The sequence below is a fragment of the Ailuropoda melanoleuca genome, chromosome 16 (genome assembly GCF_002007445.2).
Source record: "Ailuropoda melanoleuca isolate Jingjing chromosome 16, ASM200744v2, whole genome shotgun sequence".
Classification (NCBI taxonomy): domain Eukaryota; kingdom Metazoa; phylum Chordata; class Mammalia; order Carnivora; family Ursidae; genus Ailuropoda; species Ailuropoda melanoleuca.
Window position 1 is genome coordinate 19328014 of NC_048233.1, and position 23259 is coordinate 19351272.

General features: G+C 42.4%; 1 protein-coding gene across 1 annotated transcript; it reads right to left on the reverse strand.

Moving 5' to 3' along the window:
* Window positions 1-346: 346 nt before the first annotated feature.
* On the reverse strand, window positions 347-22381 carry LOC117796814 (cationic amino acid transporter 3-like). The gene is given in 3 exon segments (XM_034646520.1): window positions 347-900; window positions 902-2704; window positions 22238-22381. Coding segments are annotated over 2 exon segments (1764 nt in total). The 5' UTR covers window positions 2518-2704; window positions 22238-22381; the 3' UTR covers window positions 347-752.
* Window positions 22382-23259: the final 878 nt, after the last annotated feature.

Sequence of the window (23259 nt, forward strand, 5' to 3'; positions counted from 1 at the left end):
AATGGGCAAGGACCTGAATAGTTATTTTTCCAAACAAGACAGAGATGACCAACAGACACATGAAAAAATGCTTAGCATCACTAATCATCAGGGAAATACAAATGAAAACTGCAATCAGATGCCACTTTATACCTGTCACAATGGCTAAAATAAAAAGGACAAGAAAGACAAGTGTTGGCGAAGATATGGAGAAAAAGGAACCCTTGTGCACTGTTGGTGGGAATGTCAATTGGTGCTCTCACTATGGAAAACACTATGGAGATTCCTCAAAAAATTTAAAACAGAACTACCATATGATCCAGTAATTCTGCTATTGAGTATTTTCTTAGGTAATCTCTACAGCCAATGTGGGGCTCAAACTCAACAGCCTGAGATCAAGAGCAGTGCTCTACTGACTGAGCCAGCTAGGCACTCCCTTCATTAGTGGATATTTAACCAAAGAAAAGGAAAACACTATTTCAACTTTATTTTGATACTAATTTTGTAAAAGCCAGTAAGCAGCTACAGACACACCTAAAAAGTAGAAAGATAAAAAAAAAAGAGAGAGAAAGAGCCAAGACACATCCTTCACTGTACCAAAAATACAGAGCTCTATTACAGTTCCCCCACCAAAATCTCATAGGAGCCCTAAATTTCTATGTGCTAAAGAGTACTACCACTATTGTGCAGGTGACCAGACCACATTCAGGTTTAATGACGTCAGGCCAAATATGTACTGGCACTGCTGAGCTCAAAGTCTACAGTTTGGGCCCTTAAGTGCGGTTAAGCGAACAGGCTTGCTGGATCCCATAGCTGAAGTAGATAACAAACCCAATCAGCATCCAGACACCAAATCTCAGCCAGGTGGCAGCTGTCATCTGCATCATAAGGGAGACATTCACAAAGATGCTCAGGAGTGGGGAGAGGCAGAGCAGGGACCTTAAAGGAAAGGCGAGTGGGGCTCTGTGGCTGTCTCCAGATGACCCCAGTGATCCCAGTGATGAGTGCCAGGAGCAGCACGACCACTGTGATCGGACCTGGGTCTCCAGAAAGCAGACCTGGCCAGTGGGCCAGCACCAGGCAGAGGAGAGTCAGCAGCAGAGCAAGCAGTGAGGAGCAAACATAGACAACCCGGCCAGAGAGTGGAGTGGGGGTGGGGCTGCCTGGAAAAAAGAGTCCCTGTAGAGTCAGCTTCTCTGCTGCAGGTCCATTCTCCTCCTGCACCTGTGCTTCATTTCCTGTCCTCTCAGGCTGATACCTGATGATGAGAACACCCAAAGCTACCAGGGAATAAGATATCAGGGTCCCAATTGACCTCAGGTCCAGAAGATCAGTGAGTCCAAAGAAGAATGCCATTATTGCTGCAATAGTGGCAATGATCACAATGGCTGCGATACGGCCATATGTGCCAGTACGGATCCTGGCAAGAACAGGGAACAGGAGGCCATCCTCTGCCATCATGGATATCACCCGACGTATGGGGTATGTAAAGTTCCAGGAGGCGTAGACAAAAACATTACAAAGTATTACAATAACTACAACATAGTAGGCAGGGGCCCAGCCAATATGGAGAAATATCTCAGGCAAGGTGCTCCCAGGTCGAAGCTGGTAGTAAGGCACCATGAGTGTAAGTGCCGCAGAGACACCGAAATACACCAAAAAGCAGATGAGCAGTGAAACCACAATGCCCATGGGGATGGAACGCTGAGGATTGTGTGATTCTTCGACTCTGGTAACAATAATGCTGAAACCTATAAATGCATAGAAACAGGAAGCTGATCCTCGGAGAAGCCCCTGGAAGCCAAAAGGCATGAATCCTCCAGAGCCCAGAGGGCCCAAGCTAGAGGTGCCATTGAGTCCAGCCTGTATGTAGTCCTCTTCTGTGAGCTTCCAGTTGTGCAGGTCCCCCTTAATGAAGCCAGAGATGGTGACAAAACCAAGAACCAAAAGCTTCACCAATGTCAACACTTCGAAAATTCTGAAGATCCCATGCCACCGCACATATCGAATTTCTATGAAGAAAAAAAAAAAGAGGACAAAAAAGTAGCCTACATTGTCTGCAAAGAATTGGGGAACTTGCTCTGAGATGGTCTCATGCTGGGTCTCAGACATCCGGGTCCCAGTCAGGATGTCAAAAGGTATGGTCCAGGCCTGGACCAAAACAAATGCGTCCGCAACAAAGGAGAGGACAAGGTTCCAGCCAGTGATGAAAGCCCAGAATTCACCTACACTGACAAAGCTGTAGAGATATGCAGAGCCAAAATGGGGAACCCGGGCACTAAACTCTGCATAGCACAGCCCAGCCAACAATGAAGTCAGGCCGGCCACCAAAAAGCAGATCACAATGGATGGTCCTGCTTGATTACTAGCCACCTCATTAGCCAGGAAATACACACCAACACCCACTGTGCGACCCACACCCAGAGCCACTAAGTCCAGAGTGCTCAGTTTTATGCCAGTTGTATACTCAAACACTTTCTTCAGCGGATGTCTGCGTACCAGCTTTTGACCAAGTCTGCGAAGTGCCTGACGCAGCATTCTAGATGGAATTGAAGAGATTCTAAGGATCAGGGAGCAGTAGCAAGCCCAGGGAGCCAACAGTGTTGGATCTGGTTCAGTGAGATTGAGTTAAGCCATGGTAGGAGGGGGCTGCCGAGGTCCATTGCTCAGGCTTCAAAGCTGCTGCTTCCTATTTCTTCTGGTACATGTTATCCTTCCATAATGCCTAGGGAGACAAGAAATATTTACTGAACAATGGTGGTCAGCCAGCCAACCGAAACTGAAAAGTCGCATGTAACTTGTTGCAACCCAAGTATCACAGAAACTGACACCAAAAGACACCATAGGAAAATCAACCCTGCTTTCCTCCCAGAAAAACTACAAAATAGGTCCCAACGTTCTCCTTTTCTTTAATTTTATTTTTCAGTAGGCTCAATAACCAGCATGGAGCCAAACACGGGACCCAACTCACAACCATGAGATCTAACCCCGAGCCAGTATCAGGAGTTGGACTCTCAACCAACTGAGCCATCCAGGCACCCCAACATTCTCCTTTTTCACACCACATGACATAACTCCTTTGAGTTCATAAATCATGTAGCTTCATGTACTAATTAGGGGGTAAGACACAACAGGGCATGAACGTGTTGTGCAAGAATTCAAAGGCAGTATGCATGCACGGTGATTGAGTGTGACACATTAATTCATGGAGTAGAGGGCCTTGCTGCAACTACAGAACCATGTTTTATATATCATCAGAGTTTAAAATACAAATTTTGGCCTCTCAATCTTAAAACTCTTAGCTGCAAAATCTGCTACCCTTTCTCCTCATTCTGCATCATCCATTCAGCTGAGCTGATGGCCAAGAATGCATAGTCCACCCTTCCCTTTACCCAACTAGGCCCTCATGGGTGCTGTGAACAGAGAGGAGGAGGAGAAAGAGGCAGGGCCATAATTACCACCTGCAAGAAGGAGAGGACAGGCTGTCTGGGAAGGAAACACTGGAGAGATGGGGGCAGCAGCCAACCCAGGGTCCATGACTGAGAAGGGAGAGGAGCCAGGAAGGTGGTTTTGTGAATTCTGAAATCCAATACATTTCACCTAAAACATCCAGGCAAAACTCACTATAATTTTTATGTCCTCAATTATATGAGTGTGATCCATAGGGAGAAAAATAGGTCACCTAGTTCAGTAGCTCACAGCTGAAACAATTCCTTCGGTTCCTCCTCTCTGGGTTCCAAGAGAGAAGGTGAGCTCACTTCTGCAGACAGTCCCCTCACTGGCCACACTGTGCTCTCTACACACACTGTGCCATGTGTGATGTCAGCTGCCAGGGGCCTGGAGAATTTACCCTGCTCTGTGAGCTTGCAGTAAAACACTCACTTGCAAAGCCACATGAATTTTTCACAAGGAGTTATTTTTAACTCAAACTGTTGCTGAATGTTTCTTTAATGAATGTTCATTAAATGCATGTGTTTCCTTCTTCCCCCTTCTCCCAGCTGCTATTCAAATATCCCCTCCTCAAAGGGAGTNGCAGCTGCTATTCAAATGGCCCCTCCTCAAGGGGAACAAGGCTTTGGATGAACAATTCACAGCAATGCCCAGAAATGAGTAATGGAGAGCATAGAGAACAAAGTCATGCAGCCCCCACTCTGCTCTCTCCCCAGCTTTTGGGGTTTTTTTTTGTTTTTTTAATAATAATTTTTATTATGTTATGTTAGTCACCATACAGAACATCCCTAGTTTTTGATGTAATGTTCCATGATTCATTACTTGCATATAACACCCAGTGCACCATGCCACATGTGCCCTCCTTAATACCGATAACCGGCCCATCCCAACCCCCACCCCCTCCCTTCTGAAGCCCTCAGTTTGTTTCCCACAGTCCATAGTCTCTCATGGTTCATTCTGCCTTCTGGTTACCCCCCCCTTCATTCTTCCCTTCCTTCTCCTACTGATCTTCCTATTTCTTATGTTCCATAAATGAGTGAAACCATATGATAATTCTTTCTCTGCTTGACTTATTTCACTTAGCATAATCTCCTCCAGTCCCATCCATGTTGCTGCAAATGTTGTGTAATCATTCTTTCTGCTGGCTGAGTAATATTCCATTCTATATACGGACCACATCTTCTTAATCCAGTCATCTGTTGAAGGGCATCTCGGCTCTTTCCACAATTTAGCTATTGTGGACAATGCTTCTACGAACATTGGGGTGCATATGGCCCTTCTCTTCACTACGTCTGTATCTTCGGGGTAAATACCCAGTAGTGCAATTGCTGGATCATAGGGTAGCTCAATTTTTAACTTTTTAAGGGAACTCCACACTGTTTTTACAAAGTTCAGCCTTTGATTTTGAGAGAATTTTAGGAAATGATGTCAGGGGTTTTTAAAGAGAGAAAATCAAGTCAAAATTGAAAAGTCTTCTCTATAGATAATCAAAAGGAACCCTTGGGTTATAGGCCAGACCTTCTGCCTACAAATCAATCTAGATTCCTTATTTGTCACTCACCAGTTCCAATGTTATGATTTACCAACAAGCACACAATATAGATAAGGAGGGTCAATTCTTAACTTATGGAATCTTTCTACACTATTTGAAGTGTCCCTGACACACGACCAGGCTTCAAACCCTTCCATGGTTCCCCACTGCCCTTCATTCATAGACCTCCTTCCTTCATAGTCTGACCTGTGCTTATTCCTCCAGCCTCATCCCCTGTCCAGTATCTGCCCCAGCTGCAAAATTCGACACTCACCCAGTTCCCTTGTCTCTAGTGTCCTCTTTGCCCCTTCACTTAGCTAACCCCCACTTCTCTTTCAGTTCCCACCTCAGAAGATGGTTCCCCAGGAAGCCTCCCCTGACCCTTATGCTGCCCTTCCTATGTGCTCTTCTGGCACGGGGCTTCTATGTGTGCCATTGATCCTAAGGTATCCAAATTCCAGGTCAGCTGACTGTCTCCTCCATTAGACTGCGAGTTAGGTGCTCAATAAATATTTGTTGAACAAATGACCACGCTAAGAAGAGAAACCTGAAAGAAGCCATAATCCAGAATTCCTACATACTGGATATTGAGAAACATACTCTGTAGCAAAGCAACCTTTATAATCCCGGCTCAGGTAAAGTTACACATGGTATTTCCTTCCTTGTGGAAGGCGAGCAACATGGATAGTGTGAAGGGGAAACCAACTGTGGTAAGACTTTGACCCCACATCATTCATAGCAGGTATGAGTGACACAGGGTGAGGAAGAATTATTTACCTTTGAGGATACTTGTTTAAATGTCAGTCAACCAACTACCCGTGTCCTGTTAGAGAAGCCCTACTTTTTGAAGGCATCATGCTTAGATCCTATAATCCAGGTAGGATGTCCTAAGTCAGAGGTTCTGACTTTGGGGGACAGAAGCAGGCATAATGAAGACACCTGGGGACCTTTTCCAACTGCAGATCCTCTCCCTCTGGAGATTCTTGTCCACTAACCCTGTACTTCCCATGACTGCTGCAAACCACCCCAACTGACAAGAAATTGTCGTCAGGTTCATGGAGAAGGGATTCTAAAAGCTTCCTTCACGGGAATGCAACACAGTTGAGTAGTTTGGAGTAAGGCAGGCAGACTGTTCGGGTTCAAATCGCACCTCAACCTCACACCTGATGACTCCAGACAAATTAGTTTACCTGTCTGGGCTTTAGTTGTCACAACAGTCAAATGAGAGTAAAAGTAAATACTTCAAAGGTTAGTAGTGAGGAGTAAGTGAAATGATGCCTATAGGGTACATGGTTCAGTGCCCAGCAAACAATATGGACTTAATACGATCTACCTCGTATCTAATATTGAAATCTGGTCCATAGTAACCAAACACTGACAATCAATCCGTCTTTATAAATGTGCAGGCTCTCAATTATCCACCAGAACTTGAGCTTGTTAGCCAGCCCTCATGAGACAATGAAAACAGTTTTATTCCATATGATTCACATTGAAATGCTAAGGACTCTAATTAGACACCCTCATCAGAGCTGGTGCTAACACGTGGGTAGAGTCCTAGGCTCACAGTGTTAGACCAGGCATCAAGTAATGCAAGGCTCAATACAATAAAAATAATAATAACAATAAAAATAATAATATTTATGTCTACAGATGCCTCATCTGGAATAGGCAGTGTTGGGTACTATGTAAATAAGAACAATGATCATTATTATGTCAGAAATCCTGGATGTGAGGCCAGGACCTTCCTTGTGACTACATGAACTTGGGTAATTTGCTTAATCTCTCCAAGCCTCAGTGTCCTCCCCCACTAGGAAACTTAGTTGACTTCCCTCCCTGGATCAACATGAGAATTCCATAAGAAGATACAAACTATCACACACTGCTGGGGGCAGTGTCACTGGGGCACCAGCCTGAAGCACATTTTAGTGGAATTCAGAATGCTCACACCATTGGGCACTGTAGCTGTTGAATGGGTGAATGTGTCCAAATACCCATATGGAGCATGATGTGGAAGAGCATTTGTTAAATACAGTAAAGGAAGTGCACCCATCTTCTCAAGGGAATCCTGAAAGAGCCCACTACAAATCCAGCTCATGACAACACAGAGAAACATCATCATCAAACACCATGTGCAGAAATGCACTTTGGCTGTGCAATAACTTTGGTTATGCCTATGGTTTCTATTCATACCAGACCATCTGCCCAGCTGTCAGAGTCCTGCTCTAATTCTCCCCCTACCCTCAGATACATCACCTTCTTCCTAACTCAGCTCCTCACATCCTGACTTACCCTTCCTGGGATGAGCCTTTGGCCTGGGTAAGTTACCTGTCCTACCAGGGATGCCCTCCTCACTACTTTCTGTCCATCTTGACCCTGTAGCCTCTCTCAACCCTATTCTACAACCTTTCCCAAACCTGCCTCCAGGAAGCCTTTCCTCAGCCATCCTCACTGATCCCATTGTCCAACCTTCCTGCCCTTCCCACCAGCACTTACACCCCGTCATGACGGTCAGCTGAAACTAATTTTCCCTATCTGCCAGCTGGTGTCCCAAGTGTGTTCCTTAAATTGCTTTACAGTCCAAAAGCTTCTGGAGGACTGGGCCAGGATCTATATGCCTCTTCATTCTGGATTCCACACTCCCATCTCTAGCCCTCACTACGCAGGACAAGGGTATGCTCATAATTGTAGCAAGCAAGCAAAAGAGGTAGTTAGGACAAAGAAAATGAATATTTAGATGTATTGATTATGATATCTTGAGATACCTAGAAAAAGATTTGTTTTGTTTTGTTTTGATTTTTGGAAAGAAAGAAAAAGCCAAACAGAGCTGTAAGCAGACAAGAACATGCACCATCTTCTATTTCAAGAGCGTCCTGAGCATTTCCTAATGAGGGTCCTGGATCTGTGAATCTCAATTTAATCAGGAAACAGTCTCTCCCAAAAGAGGTGTTTCTCAGGGGATATGCTTAAAGAAATACAGACAGGGGCCTGGGAACATGAAGCCAGCTTGTATGAATTCCATAATGCCCTGTCTTCCCCTTCCTTCCCTCTTCCTCCCTGTGTTTCTGTCAGTCTCTGAGCTCCTTCCAAACTGCAAAACTAAAGTTCCATCCTACATTGCCAGTGAGAACTCCTATTAAGTCCAACAAACAACTCCCTAAATTGCAGGCTGTCTTGCTTTCCCAGCCAGGCCCACCCATTCTCCTTAGTCTTAGAGGTCATTGTGTTCCCTCTGCTGACTCTAAGAAGGGTACTACCCTCACTCTGTGCCTCTCCTTTTCAAAAAACTTTTAAGGCAATAACTTCCACTGGTTTCCATGGTAGGGAGTTAATACTCCTGCCAATCTGGAAATTGGCTTTCTGTCTCCTCCTGAATAGCTTCAGAGATAGTGTGGATACCAGTTGATTGCTACAAGTTTGATAAAGACTTGAGAGGAAGGCTAATGAGGATGTTAGATCATTGTTTTCAGCTTCTAACACTTTCAGAGAAGTGGACTTTAAATGCAACATCTCCAGAGATTATATTAATCCTCCCTATCCAAGCACAGCTCCTTCTTAGTCCCAAAGTATATAAACTCTCTCTTCCTCCTTAAAATTACAAGACAATGAAGCTCCAGAGCCAATCAAACCTGTGCCTCCAAAAAAATCAAATACAAAGTCTTTTGGATAGCTGGACATCCCCAGAGTTTCTGAAGTCCTAACTCAAGCAGCCCTGGACTCTGGTAGGGGGCAGTCAGGAATACAAGAGTAGAGGGCTGAGTTCAGGGCAAGAGTTTGAAATAGTAGTAAGTGTGGTGCATGTGTAACCAACACTTCCAGAGTGGAAACAGTTCAGAACATGTAGGAAAATGTAAACAGAACAAAAACCACCATGAAAACTGGAGCAGCGTTTCATATACAAGGGTAAAATATTGTTTATCAAATCAAATGCAATATGTAATTTTCTCATTTTCTCTCTCTCTTTGTGCCTTCTCTAGAAGTCTGTGTCCAATCATGGTCCTTCGTTTATTAATTCAGCAAGTAAACTGCTGCCCATGTATTTAGTACTATGGATAAAGCAAAGGAAAACAAAAACATCCCTCCACTCAAGTTGCTTACATTTCTGTTAGGAAGCAAAAACAAAACAAAGCACAATTTAAAAAAACAGATTAGTAATAATAATATATATTATATTTTATTTATGAACAGTGCTACAGAGAAAAGGAAAGCAAGCAAAGTTTAGGATGTGCTCAGACTGTGTGTTGTGACCTTAAAGCAGGTGGTCCAAGGCAGACTCACCTTCACACTGTTCTGCAACCATCCCCACCATCCAACTCCAGAACTTGTTCCTCTTCCTCACCTGAAACTCTGTACCCATTAAACAGTAGCTCCCCATTCCTTCATCCCAGCAGCGCATGTCAACCACCATTCTACTTCCTGTCCCTATGAATTTAACTAATCTAGGTACCTCATGTAAGTGGAATCATACAATAGTATCCTTTCATGACAGACTTATTTCACTTGGCATAATGTCTTCAAGGTTCACCCATGTTGTAGCAGAGGTCAACGTATCCTTCCTCTTAAAGGCTGAGTAATATTCCATTGTGTGTATATCCCACATCTTTGCTTTCTGTTTATCCACTGATGGGCATGCTGATTGTTTTACCTATTTGCTGCTATGACTAATGCTGTTACGAATACAGGAATACAAATACATTTTTGAGTCTCTGCTTTCAATTCCATGGGATATATACCCAGAAGTGGGATTGCTGGATCACATGAAATTTGTGTATGTAATTTTTTGAGAAGTCACCTTACTGTTTTTCCACAGCAACTGCCCCATTTTACATTCCCACCAGCAATGCACAAGCGTCCCATTTTCTCCACATCCTCACCAATACTCATTATCCACTGTTTTTTTAATAGCAGCCATTTTTTAAGGGGTGTGAAGTGGCACTTGGCAGGTTTTGAGGAATAACAAGGAGGCCTGTGGGACCAGGACATTGTGAGTGAGGGAGGGACAGTACGGGATGAGGTAAAGAGAGCAGGAAGCTGTATCTTTCACATAGGGTCTAAGAGTCACTGTGAGGACTTTGACTGTTACTCTGTGTGTGATGGAAACCCCAGAAAAACTGAGGGTTTTACATGTTGTATACCAATTTTCATGTTCTTTGAACTAAGTCTTGGAGTCTAAGGAAAGTCCTCCTCCAAATTTTGAAAACAAGGCTCTGCAACCTTGCAGAGCTCTCAGGAGATGTTCAGTGCTTCTGACAACACACTGACAGTTGAACAAACTATGTGCTTCCATCTGACTCCCTCTTTAGATGCCAAAGAAGAGATGCCATATAGCCACCATTGGGACAGTGACATGACAGATTGCTTTCACTGAAGCTGTTCACTTTCTAGATTATTTCCTGTCAGGACTCCATCACTTAAAAATCAAACAAAAGTCATTTTAGTATCATTCACTATTTTAGGTTATTCAGTATTGTGGATAATAAAGTGCTGACATGGAGATAAAGGTCGCTTTCTCTGGAACCTGGTGAAATTAAGGATTGCAAAGACAGGGGTAGGTAGATTCTCAGGAAGGGGACAGGAACCATGTGAACCAGACACTCACAATGCGTAATTAAATAGATGAATCCAGTCCCAAGCTCCAGAAGCCTCAGGAAGAACTGTCAGAAATGTCTGAGATACTCCGAGCTGGAGAGAGAGAGGGCCCCAAAGGGAAGCCTGAACACACATTTCTGTGAGGCAAAGAATACCTTTCATAACCTCACTTCCCCCAGGTGACAGGGATGAAAGCTGCTACATTCAAATGAGAAAAATAAGAAGTTTTGCAATTTCTCAAGAACAAATAATCTGGAGTGAATGGCTGTCCAACCACTGACTATAAATGTTAGAAAATATACATTTTTGTGTGTGGGGGGTGGGACCTGGATGGTAGAGAAAGAGAGAAACATGGGGCTGTCCCTGCTGGTTAAGGAAAAGAGACAGAAATAAATTTTCACTATGGCATTCTTGGGATTCAAACTGGTGTTAGGGGAGGGTGTTGGTAAAATCTGGAAACCAAAGTGACTATTTTCTCTCAGCAAAGCAACAGGCCATGTATTCCTGGGTTCTGTTTGCTGTGTTTCTCTCCAGCTGAGGGCAACCTTCCTCATCATCCATTGTCAACATGGTATGATCACCACCCACCCTAGGGTAAAGAGACACCACAACTTGCCTCACATCATAGTCCCCATCTTGTTTACCTACTCTGTGGGCTCATTACAGAGGCCTGGGTTACATTTAATCTTCAAACATATATTATAAAAATGGAACCATAATATAGGAGAAGGCTGCTCTTTCTCCTGTCACCAAGTAGAAAAATAACAGACCTAAGTAGCAGTGAAAGTCTTATGCCATACATCATTCATTCATTCAATAAATATTAAACACCTTCTAAATATCAGTCCTAGTGCTTGATGCTACGTGCACAACAGAGAGGAAAAAGATGTTCCCTGACTACATGGCACTAATTGTCTCTAACAATGTTCTTATATAATGTTCCTGCCCAAAATATGTAACCTGAGTCTAATGATCAAAAGGATCATTCTAGTTTTATTCCTAAGTATCTTATGATTTTGAACATCAGTACTCTGAAAACTTAGAAACACTTATGAAAGAAAAATTATAGAACACTTATGAAAGAAATTGAAGAGGACACAAAGAATGGAAAAATATTCCATGATCATGGATTGGAAGAACAAATACTGTTAAAATGTCTATACCACCCAAAGCAACCTACACATTTAATGCAATCCTTAATCAAAACACCACCAGCATTTTTCACAGAACTAGAACAAAACACCCTAAAATTCCTACAGAATCACAAAAGACCCCAAATAGCCAAATCAGTCTTGAAAAAGAAAACCAAAGCTAGAGGCATCACAGTTCTGGGCCTCACCTATATTACAAAGCTGTAGTCACCAGGAGAGTATGGTATTGGCACAACAATAGACACATAGATCAGTGGAAGAAAATTGAAAACCCAGAAATGGACCCACAACTGTATGGTCAAATAATCTTCAACAGAGCAAGAAAGAATATCCAATGGAAAAAAGACAGTCTCTTCAATAAATGGTTGTGGGAATCCTGGACAGCAACATGCAGAATGAAAATGGACCACTTTCTTACTCCATACTCAAAAATCAAGTCAAAATGAATGAAAGACCAAATGTGAGACAGAAAACCATCAGAATCCTAGAGAAGAACACAGGCAGTAACTCTTTGACTTCAGGCATAGCAACTTCTTACAGACACATCTCCAGAGGCAAGGGAATAAAGCAAAAATGAACTATTGGGACTTCATCAAGATAAAAAGCTTCTGCACAACAAAGGAAACAATCAACAAAACTAGAATACAACCTACGGAATCTGAGAAGGTATTTGCAAAGGACATATCTGATAAAGGGTTAGTATCCAAAATCTATAGAAAATGGATCAAACTCAACATCCCCAAAATAAATAATCCAGTCAAGAAATGGGCAGAAAACACAAATGGACATTTTTCCAAAGAAGACATCCAGATGGCCATCAGACACATGAAAAAATGCTCAACATCATTCATCATCAGGGAAATACAAATCAAAACCTCGATGATGTACCACCTCACAGCTGTCAGAATGGCTAAAATTAACACCACCAAAAACATCAGGAGTTGGTGAGGATTTGGAGAAAGGGGAACCCTCCTACACTGTTGGTGGGAATGTAAAGTGGTGCAGCCATTCTGGAGAACAGTATGGAGGTACCTCAAAAACTTAAAAATAGAACTACCCTTCAATCCAGCAATTGTACTACTAGCTATTTACCAAAGGATACAAAAATACTGACTCAAACAGGAACATGCACCCTGATGTTTATAGCAGCATTATTAACAATAGCCAAATTATGGGAAAAGCCCAAATGTCCATCAACTGATGAATGGGTAAAGTGTATATATATATATGTATGTGTATATATATATATGCACATACATATATACATACACATACATATATATACACATATATATATATACACATACATATATATACACATATATATATATACACATACACACATATATATATATACACATACATATATATACACATATATATGTATGTGTTTATACACACACACACATATACACAATGGAATATTACTCAGACATCAAAAAGAATGAAATCTTGTCATTTGCAATGATGTGGATGGAACTAGAGGGTATTATGTTAAGAGAAATAAGTCAGTCACAGAAAGATAAATACCATGTGATTTCCCTCATATGTGGGATTTAACAAACAAAACAGATGAACATAGGGGAAGGGAAGGAAAAATAAAATAAGATGATAACAGAGAGAGAGTTAAATCACAAGAGACTCTCAAAACCATAAGAGACTCTCTCTTAAAGGGGCTGAGGGTTGTTGGAGGGAGGTCGGTGGTGAATTGGCTAAACGGATGATGGGTTTTAAGGAGGGCACTTGTGATGGGCACTAGATGTTGTATGTAAGTGATGAATCACTAAATGCTACACCTGAAACCAATTTTACCATATGTGCTAACTAACTAGAATTTAAACACAAAATTGAAATTAAAAAATGATCAGTCTACAAAACAGTTTTCCACAGAGAGTTTACTTTCTATAAATCAACTGACCTGCACTGTTCAGAACTGTCAATGTCAGGAATGGCAGGCTGAGGAACTGTTGAAGGTTAAAGGAAACTAAAGAGACATGACAATGCGATGTATTGCAGAGCCCCGGACTGCACCTCGATCAGGGAGAAACATATTATTATAAAAAATAGAATAATTAGTAAACTTTGAATATGGACCATATTTCACACACACACACACACACACACACACACACACAACTGGAAAGCAAATGTGCCAAAATATTAACAACTACTCAATCTCATTGAAAGATAAAAGTATTAATGCTCCTATTCTTACAACTTTCTCTGGGTTTGATATCTGTCAAAATGAAAAGGTAGGAAGAAAACAACAATGTCCGAGCAGAAAAAATTATGGTTTCTCCTTCCCTAAATTTCCTTTATAAATAAGCTAGCCATCACTTTTAGTTGGAACAAAATCCTGCCCAGAATGATCTAGCCCCAAATCAGGAACATTAGATCAGGGGAGTGGGTGGGAAGATAGAACTCCCTTGGCATGGTTTACAACCAAATTTGTCAACAAGCAAAAATTCCTGGAAAGAAACTAAAACGTTGGCTCGTGTTTAGTATGGTTATAAAAACTATCCTCTTATTGTTATTTTGTGGGACTAACAAAAACTAATACACCAGGGTCCAAGGTTTGACCTCTAGAGGCATTGAGGAACATGTGCAGAGGCTGGAGGCAGAGAAAAATGGTATCTGACAAAAAGGGATACCAGGTATATATGCAAGATTTAGGGATACATGGACAGAGGGGTGAAGAGAACCAGAAGTTGTTGAGATGCAAGTAATGGGCAGATGTTATTTCATTTAACCCCCATAACAACCCAATGACAGAAGTATTATTATTCTGCTTTACAGACTGAGAGGTTAGACAACTCTCCCAAGTTCATATAGCCAGTACAAGAAAAGGAATTTCAACTTGGTTCTTTTTTCTTCAAAGACCATATTCGTTCTCCTGCAGCACCCTACCTCCACAAAGAGTTAAGTCTCCAGTACCTGGCTAATAAAGGAGTATTTGAGCCAGTTCTTTTTGTGACAAGGTTACCCTCTGCCTTTGTCTTTCCTCCCCTCCCAAATAAATAGTGATGGACCAGTCCTGGAAGTACTGGGACCATTAAATCTGAAAGCTCTGTCTAAAGCATGTCCTGCTAAAATCGAAACCTAATATGGGGCCAAAATGTCTCAAGACCATCCTTTTAGATGCCAAGAAAGATTCCAAAACATCCCTGTACCTATTCCAATAGTTCCCAGATACAATTTTACAACTAATTGTAATTCCTGCCCCCAACTTTAGCCCATTTCCTTTTGCTTGGCGTTTAGTGGAAATAAAGGATAATAGATCTCCAGATGTCCAAAAGAAGACATCCTCTCTGACCAAAAATAGGTATTCGTGTTCCCAATTGTGACCCATGTCTGTGACCAGCACTGAGAACAGAGCACCTAGAGCATTGCTAAGATTTATTGACCACTCATAGAAATGATCACAAAGACCAATGGACATCAGGCATAATCATTGAACTCTTTGCTTATTTTTCCAATTACCTCACTATATTTTTAAGTTATTAACCAATATGGATTTGACATAAGGAATAATGGGCATTGCGAACATGTTATTAGTACAGGAAGATCTATAGAGTAGATAAATGATTGCCTTTCTATTTTAGTTTCAAAACAAAGAAAACCCTAACTATGCCCAAAGCAAGGGGATTGAAAAAGCAGACTCTAAGAATTTTATCTGCGGTAATTACATAAAAGTTTTGAATAAATCTAAGGAATTCCAACTGAAATCACTGGTTTTAGATATTTGGAGATCATCAACTTAGCCCTCAATTCAATTCAGCAGACATGAAGTCACATAGAGACTTAGCACATTGCCCATACTTCCTCTATCTAGTAGGTTCCTATGGTTTGCAAATACTGCATATCCAAGGCCAGCCTCCTGCCATAATCCTTGGTCCATCCTCCTGGTCAATAAAATTGGTAACTGTAACCCAATACTCTCACCTCTCACTCAGATTCACCCAGCAGTCATGAGAGAGTGCTGCCATAAATCATATTCTTCCTGACTAGTACATTGCCCCACATAACTAACGTTTGAGTACCCTCTCGAAAATGACACTTCCCACACATCTTAAAAAGACTCTCACACACACACACACACACACACACACACACACAGAGACACTCCCAACCAGATCTACAGTTTCCAGCTCTCTATTAAATCCAAACTTCTAGGATTGTATTTATAAGTCTTTCTTTTTCATTGTTTATACCACTTTCCTACTATTAACCTTTTCTGTGGCTCCTACATGAACAGGACAAATCTTTCCTCACATGCACATCTTGCTGACATTAACATCAGCCCTCACACAGACTGTCCCTCTCTGCATAAAAACACTCTTTCTAAACCCTGCTCAACATGGCTCTACTTCCAGAAACATCTTTGTCACACCAACAGATAGATATCAGATCTCTCCACTCACCCCCTACTCTCCCCTCATTAATATCTAGCACCAGAACTCAATGCCTAGAACTCTGCACTGGATGAAATCTCAGTTAGGGTAGAGAGTAGGAGAATAGGTGGTGAGGTGGAGCCCAGGAGCAGAGCTTCTGCCTCATGATGTTTTCAGCTTGCCTGTCCTTTTCCAGCTGAGGCCTGAGGTACAAAGATTTAACTAGCCACAGCCAAGAAGGTACCCCAAGCTCCACATTGAGGATTGTCCATGTCAGAGATCCGACGCAAGAACTGAGGACCAAGTCTCTTTCCCCACAGCAAAACAAAAGTACAGGGAAATAACTCAAGTCAGCTCAGACAAAGTGCATTATCTGTGACATTTATGATTTGCTCCAGTGTCATCCGCTTGACGTCTGACAAAAAACAGACAGACAATACAGAGTTTTATTCCTTCCACTGCTTTTCTTTACATGGAAAGTAAGTCACCTAATGCTTTGAAATCAGGCAACATGACATGATTCTCCACTGCAATAACTATATATAAGTCTAGCCTGCAGAAGGGAAGAGTGTGGTACAATAGTCAAAGGATCGAATGGTGTGTAGAACAGGACTTTACTTGTTTCAGGAGGATAAGGAAGTATCCATGAAATGCCCTTATAGTGTAAGCTCCCAGAGAAAAGATTATTTCTGTATTTGCTACCACTTTTTCATATACTACTGGTAAATAACTATAGAAATGGGTTCAGTGTACTTTGGGATGGGTATAAACATAGAAATTGGATGGCCTCTCAAGCAGAACCACACGAAGTTTCTAAATGAGAAAACCTGGATTCAATCTATTAAAGATCAATTTCAACTAAGTATAAAAGAATACAAAGGCAAATACCAAAATAGAAAATTCAGGAACCACAGTGTTTCTTTGTGCAAAAGAACTCAAGCAAAAGCAACATTTTTCTTCCCCCTACCTTATCAATACCACCAGAATTACCCACAAATCATCACACACTCATTTATACGCACTGCAAGACAATAGTGGCATATACAGAATTCCCCTCTCTGGGAACTTACAATTTAGCGCATTTCATGAACACCTCCCCACATGCCAAAATAAATAAAAAATACATGAACTATGAAACAGGGAGGGTATTCCTAAGTAAGATATGAACAGTCAAGGCCACGGCATGTCAAGATCCCAGATGACTTTCTAGTTGTTGAAAGGTAAGAGTAGTAAGGACCACATTTTCCAGTGTTGGCAAGACTAGTGAGAATCTTCTGTGCACTGTGGGTCAGTGTGAGAAGGCTGCATGGAAGAGGTGAGAATTACCCCATCATGGCATTATGTATAACTGTTTCCCAGGAATACATAAATTCAATCTACATCATCAGCTTGTCCATGATCCAATAAATAGAGCCTTTTTTAGGCCTTCCCTCCATGCCCTCCCCAAAAACACAAAACAAACTCCACCTCTTCGACGTCAGCCACAGCAACTTCTTTCATCACATGTCTCCAAAGGCAAGGGAAACAAAAGAAAAAATGAACTTTTGGGCTTTATCAAGATAAAAAGTTTCTGCACAGCAAAGGAAACAGTCAACAAAACAAAGAGGCAGCCCACAGAATGGGAGAAGATATTGCAAATGAAACTACAGACCAAAGGCTGGTATCCAAGATCTATAAAGAACTTCTCAAACTCAATACATGAGAAACAAATAATCAAATCAAAAAAAAAAGATGGGCAGAAGATATGAACAGACACTCTTCCAATGAAGACATACAAATGGCTAACAGACACATGAAAAAATGTTCAAAATCATTAGCCATCAGGGAAATTCAAATCAAAACCACATTGAGATACCATTTTATGCCAGTTAGAATGCCAAAAATTCACAAGGCAAGAAACAGCAAATATTGGATAGGATGTGGAGAAAGGGTAACCCTCTTACACTGTTGATGAGAATGCGAGTTGGTACAACCACTTTGGAAAACAGTGTGGAGGTTACTCAAAAAGTTAAAAATAGAGCTACCCTATGACCCGGCAATTGCACTACTGGGTATTTACCCTAAAGATACCGATGTAGTGAAGAGAAGGGTCATATGCACCCCAATGTTCATAGCAGCATTGTCCACAATAGTGAAACTGTGGAAGGAGTTGAGATGCCTCTCAACAGACGAATGGATAAAGATGTGGTCGGTGGTGCCTAGGTGGCTCAGTCGTTAACCATCTCCCTCAGCGCAGGGTGTGATCCCAGGGTCCTGGGATTGAGCCCTGCATTGGGCTCCCTGCTCTACTAGGAGCCTGCTTCTTCCTCTCCCACTCCCTCTGCTTGTGTTCCATCTCTCACTGGCTGTCTCTCCCCCTGTCAAATAAGTGAATAAAATCTTAAAAAAAAAATGTGGTCCATATATACAATGGAATGTTACTCAGCCATCAGAAAGAACAATTACCCAACATTTGCAGCAACATGGATGAGACTGGAGGAAATCATTCTAGGTGAAATAAGTCAAGCAGAGAAAGACAATTATCATATGGTTTCACTCATTGGTGGAACATAAGGAATAGCAGGGATATTGGTAGGAGAAGGAAGGGAAGAATGAAGGGGGGGTAAAGAAAAGGGGGAATGAACCATGAGAGACTATGGACTCTGGGAAACAAACTGAGGGAATCAGAGGGGAGGGGGGTGGGGGGTTGGGCTAGCCAGTGATGGGTATTAAGGAGGGCACATATTGCATGGAGCACACTGGGTGTTATACACAATGAATCATGGAACACTACATCAAAAACTAAGGATGTAATGTATGGTGACTAACATAACATAATAAAAAAAATTTTTTAAAGAATAAACATGACCAAAAAAGAGAGAGAGAGAGAAAAGAAAAGAAACATTCAAACTTACCTCCCAGAAGTCATGGGAACACAACCTCACCAAAAACTTATTGGACATCCCCCAACCTCTGATCTTACTTTGCATTATATTCTTTTTGCATGTTACATGAAAGAAGCTTTTTTCTCCCTTTTGAAAATAAAAACTCCTTAGGGTAGAACCTGCTTCATGTTCACACAGTGAGGCTAGAAGAGTAATTCTGCAAGTGAATGTTACTAGGTGAAATCAAGACTTGAACTTGAAGGCATGGCAGGACCCAAACTGTCTGCTCATTAGACCAAGAAGAAACACAGACACGTCTTCCAACTCACCTACCTACTCTACCGCCCCCAGCACTACATCTCTCAAATCCCATCCCAGTCTGGCAGAGGCTGAATTTCAAGTCAATGAAAACCCATTCTGATGCAGGCTAACATGCTCCACACCAACTGTGTGTAGAGCAAATCCATCCACCCAAATGTAGTCCAAAATCTATGTAGATGCACACTAAAACATTTTGCTTCCTTCCCACAATACCTATGGAGTCCATGCTAGCAGCAACACTATACTAATATCATTGCACCATTAATTGGGTAAATAATCAGATAACCAGAGCTTCTCTGGGGGCTATACAGACTCCATAGTATCCAGTATCATTCTGGGGTGGTTGTGAACAGGTGCCTTTTCTTAGTCCCTCTGGGATAGCTGCAGAGAAGACAGAGTGAAATGCAACGTTCATCATTCACGATTTGACACATTGACAGGTTAAGATTCAGTCAAAATCCAGTGTTGGAAATTCTTCACACTTCTATCACATCAAAACAAGATGAAAACTTGACAAATGAGAAAAGCCTGAGCTTCTGCTTCTAGAAGTCTTCAGAAACGAATGGGCTATCAGGAAGAATCAGAAAGAGATTGTCCAAACAGGAATCAGAAAGAGAGCTGGAAAAGCCCAGGTAGGGGGTGCAATTATGGGATGAGAAAGTGATGGGATACACTGATGTCAATACTGAAAATCACTTTCTTCTCTACCTCTTCCTATGATTCTCCACTCCATTTTCTCAATCCCAAATTCTGTCATCACAGAACACCTAATAAAAGTCCTCAGGAGAAAGCAGTAGAACGAAATCCATCTGCCTGTCTACTTCATTTTCCAAACTACAACTATAACATAGGGGCACACTGACACACAGTCATTTTTTCCAATAAGCCTTACTAACCACCTTTGTTTTTTACCCCAAATCCTCCCTTTCCTTGTAAGCACAGAATCTAGAAATCCTTCCAGTGGTCCCAACCATCTCTATACTCTGTCTGCACATTTACACTAGCAGTTTTGCATGGTTGGAGCCCATGGCTCCTTCTTCCATGCACCTCTGCCCAGTATACACCCTCACTAATACAGTACACAGTGTGGTTTAGGAAAGGCCAACTATCTCTCTAGTTATCTTCCTTCATATTAAATGTGTCCTTCTGTCCTCCCATGTAAGGACTGGGCTGTCTCTGTCTCTCTGTCCTCTCTCACCACACTCTGCTTGATTCCTTTCATAGCCCTAGGTAACTATTCCACGCAGCCACCTGCTCCCTTGGAAAGTGAATTGATCTGTTTTATTGCAGGAAAGACACCAGATCATCTGAGTCATGTGAAAGTTCTTTCAGGCCTCAAAATCCTGAGATCTTCTCCAAATATAGATCCATACGACTTTTCCACCAAGACCCACCAGCCTCACCCCAGCTCAGTCAACATAATCTACAACAAAGAGCCTCCATCACAAAGGGACACTCTGTATTCCTCTTCCTTATTTCTTTCTAAACACCACCCTACTTTGTGATATCTGTGATAATCAAAGAAAGGGACAAGTATATATCAAACGAATATAATCCAGAAATCATATTTATCAATTTGAAATGTCCTTGGTGAAGAAATGGGATTTCCCCATGATTTTGTTTTAACGAAGGTTAAAATAAATCTGCCTTCTAGAAGCACAAAACACGTATCAATAGATAATGAAGAGAAGTAGCCCAAGGACTGCTAAAGGGCAGGGGAAGGCAACCTAGAAATCAACATTTGCACATATAATCAAAAAACAGGTGTCATGCATGGATAAGTGTTGTCTAGGCTGCTGGTATTGGGGTGCTGTCAATAATGTACATGGTGGTAGGGAGGGTGGAGGGTGGAGAACAGTTTAAGACTCCAAGGACCTTCAAAATTAAGGAGTTGCAAATATGTTTTGTGATAACAGCAAACTGCCTCTCCCGTGACTCAGTATTTTAAAGACCACTAGGCTGCCACACCCCCAGGGGACCTTGGTAATCTTTCCTCCTACAGCTTGACCTGGTCTATAACCAATCCCCTCCACAACTTTTTTCAATTAGATAAGAAAGGCAGGGAGATACATTCAGCAGTTGTAAAAATAGATATTTAGCTCCTTGAGCCTGGAGGAGGCAGCCCTTCAAATCCTCTCTGGTGATCGAGGACCATCTTATCAAACTGGACCTGCTATTCTGCAAAGTGCACACCAATGTCCTCCCTAAGTAGATACAACACAGAGACTTTCAGAATCTCCAGTGAGAAACAAGCCAAACATGAAGGAGACAGCAAAGTCAGGTGGAAGAATCCTCATTCGTTACAGTAACATGTGTAAGCATACTGTGTGCTTAGCCCTATGGGAGAGACAAAGATGAAGAAAGCAAGCTCTGCACCAGGGCAGAAAGGAAAGGCCATGAAAGAGGGCAAGGCTAAGAGGAGGAGAAGCACGAAGGATTAACCCTCCTAACTAACATTTTGCTCATCAGAGCTGAGAACCTTTCTAGTCTGGAAGAGAACAGAGTGTAGGCCTCCCTATCGCTCTGACCCCAACCAAACGACCTCCCTTTCCCAAATTTCCAAGGTACTGGTCCACAGCCCCCAAACCAAAGTCTAGCTCTGGTGCCAAGAAATACCCTCTGCTCGGGCTGCCTGGGTAGCTCAGTCGTTAAGCCTCTGCCTTCGGCTCAGGGCGTGATCCTGGTGTTATGGGATCGAGCCCCATATCAGGCTCCTCCTCTGGGAGCCTGCTTCTTCCTCCTCCCACTCCCCCTGCTTGTGTTCCCTCTCTTGCTGGCTGTCTCTCTCTCTCTGTCAAATAAATAAACAAATAAATAAAATCTTTTTTAAAAAAAAGAAAAGAAAAGAAATACCCTCTGCTCAAACCCTACACAGCTTCTATAGCTAGTGGCATATCAAGCCCAGCCTTCTTCCTCTCTGGCTCTATTTTTCTGCCAACTCTATAAACAGGAGAAATCACTTACCCATGGCCTTTTTTTGTTTTTTGTTGTTTTTTTTTTGCCTCAGAGGAGAGAGACCTGAGAAGAAAGTGCAGACAAATCCAGAGACAGGTAAGGAGCTTGGCCATGCAGAGTCAGGACTTCCAGTGGAGTTTAGCTGGGCTCTCAGGAAATTGAAGCACTGGGAGGCGGAGTCCTGGGGAGGCGGGGTTTTGGGGAGGCGAGCAGTTGAGGGGGGGCCCTCAGTAGTGTGAGCACTAACAAGGCTGGGCCTCAGGAAGTTGGGGCCAAAGGGAGGAAGAGGCATGGGGAGGATGTGAAAGTAGGAAGGAGGTGGATAAGTTAGAATCCAGGAGGAAATCTGAGGTGTGCTGTCAGGCCCTGCACAGGTCAGGAGGTGGACTGGGGGCTTAAATGGGACTCTGCTGGAGACTTTGTTGTCAGCAAGATGTGAATTTAGAAGTAAACAAGCTCTCCAAGCTCCTGGGTGTGGAGGAGTCTAGCTGGCAGGAGGAGAGCATTGGGAGCCAGGTAGAGCCCAGCCTGTGGTGATTTGGAGGCCAGTCCCAGACCAAGCTAAAGAGCCCACTCAGCAGTCTTGTAAACAAGGACAGAAGCACCTCATCTGTCTCTCCCAGAATCTCCTACAGGTTCCTTTACCACCACCATCCATCCGTGCCTCAACCACATTTCTATTCATGGCAGGAATAAAACAAAAATGAATTGTCTTAAGCTTTACCATGAAGGATTTTCTGAGAGTCGCTCAGTGTTCAAGCATATTCTGAATGAATGTGCATTGAGCCTTGTGCTTCAGGAAGTAAAGATAGCGTCCCTGCCTACAGAGCTTTCTGCTCTAGACAGTCTTAATGTAGCACTCCCAAGACCCTGAAACAGTGACCAAAGAAAGACGCTTCCTTCTTCCCAGAATGTTAATCTTCAGAGGCAAGACTTCTCAGAGCTGGAGAAGGTGGGACCTACTTAGAGACCCATGGCTGAATGCACAGGTGATGGGCCCACAAACCATGGGTCTCAAGGGAAAGGGGTAT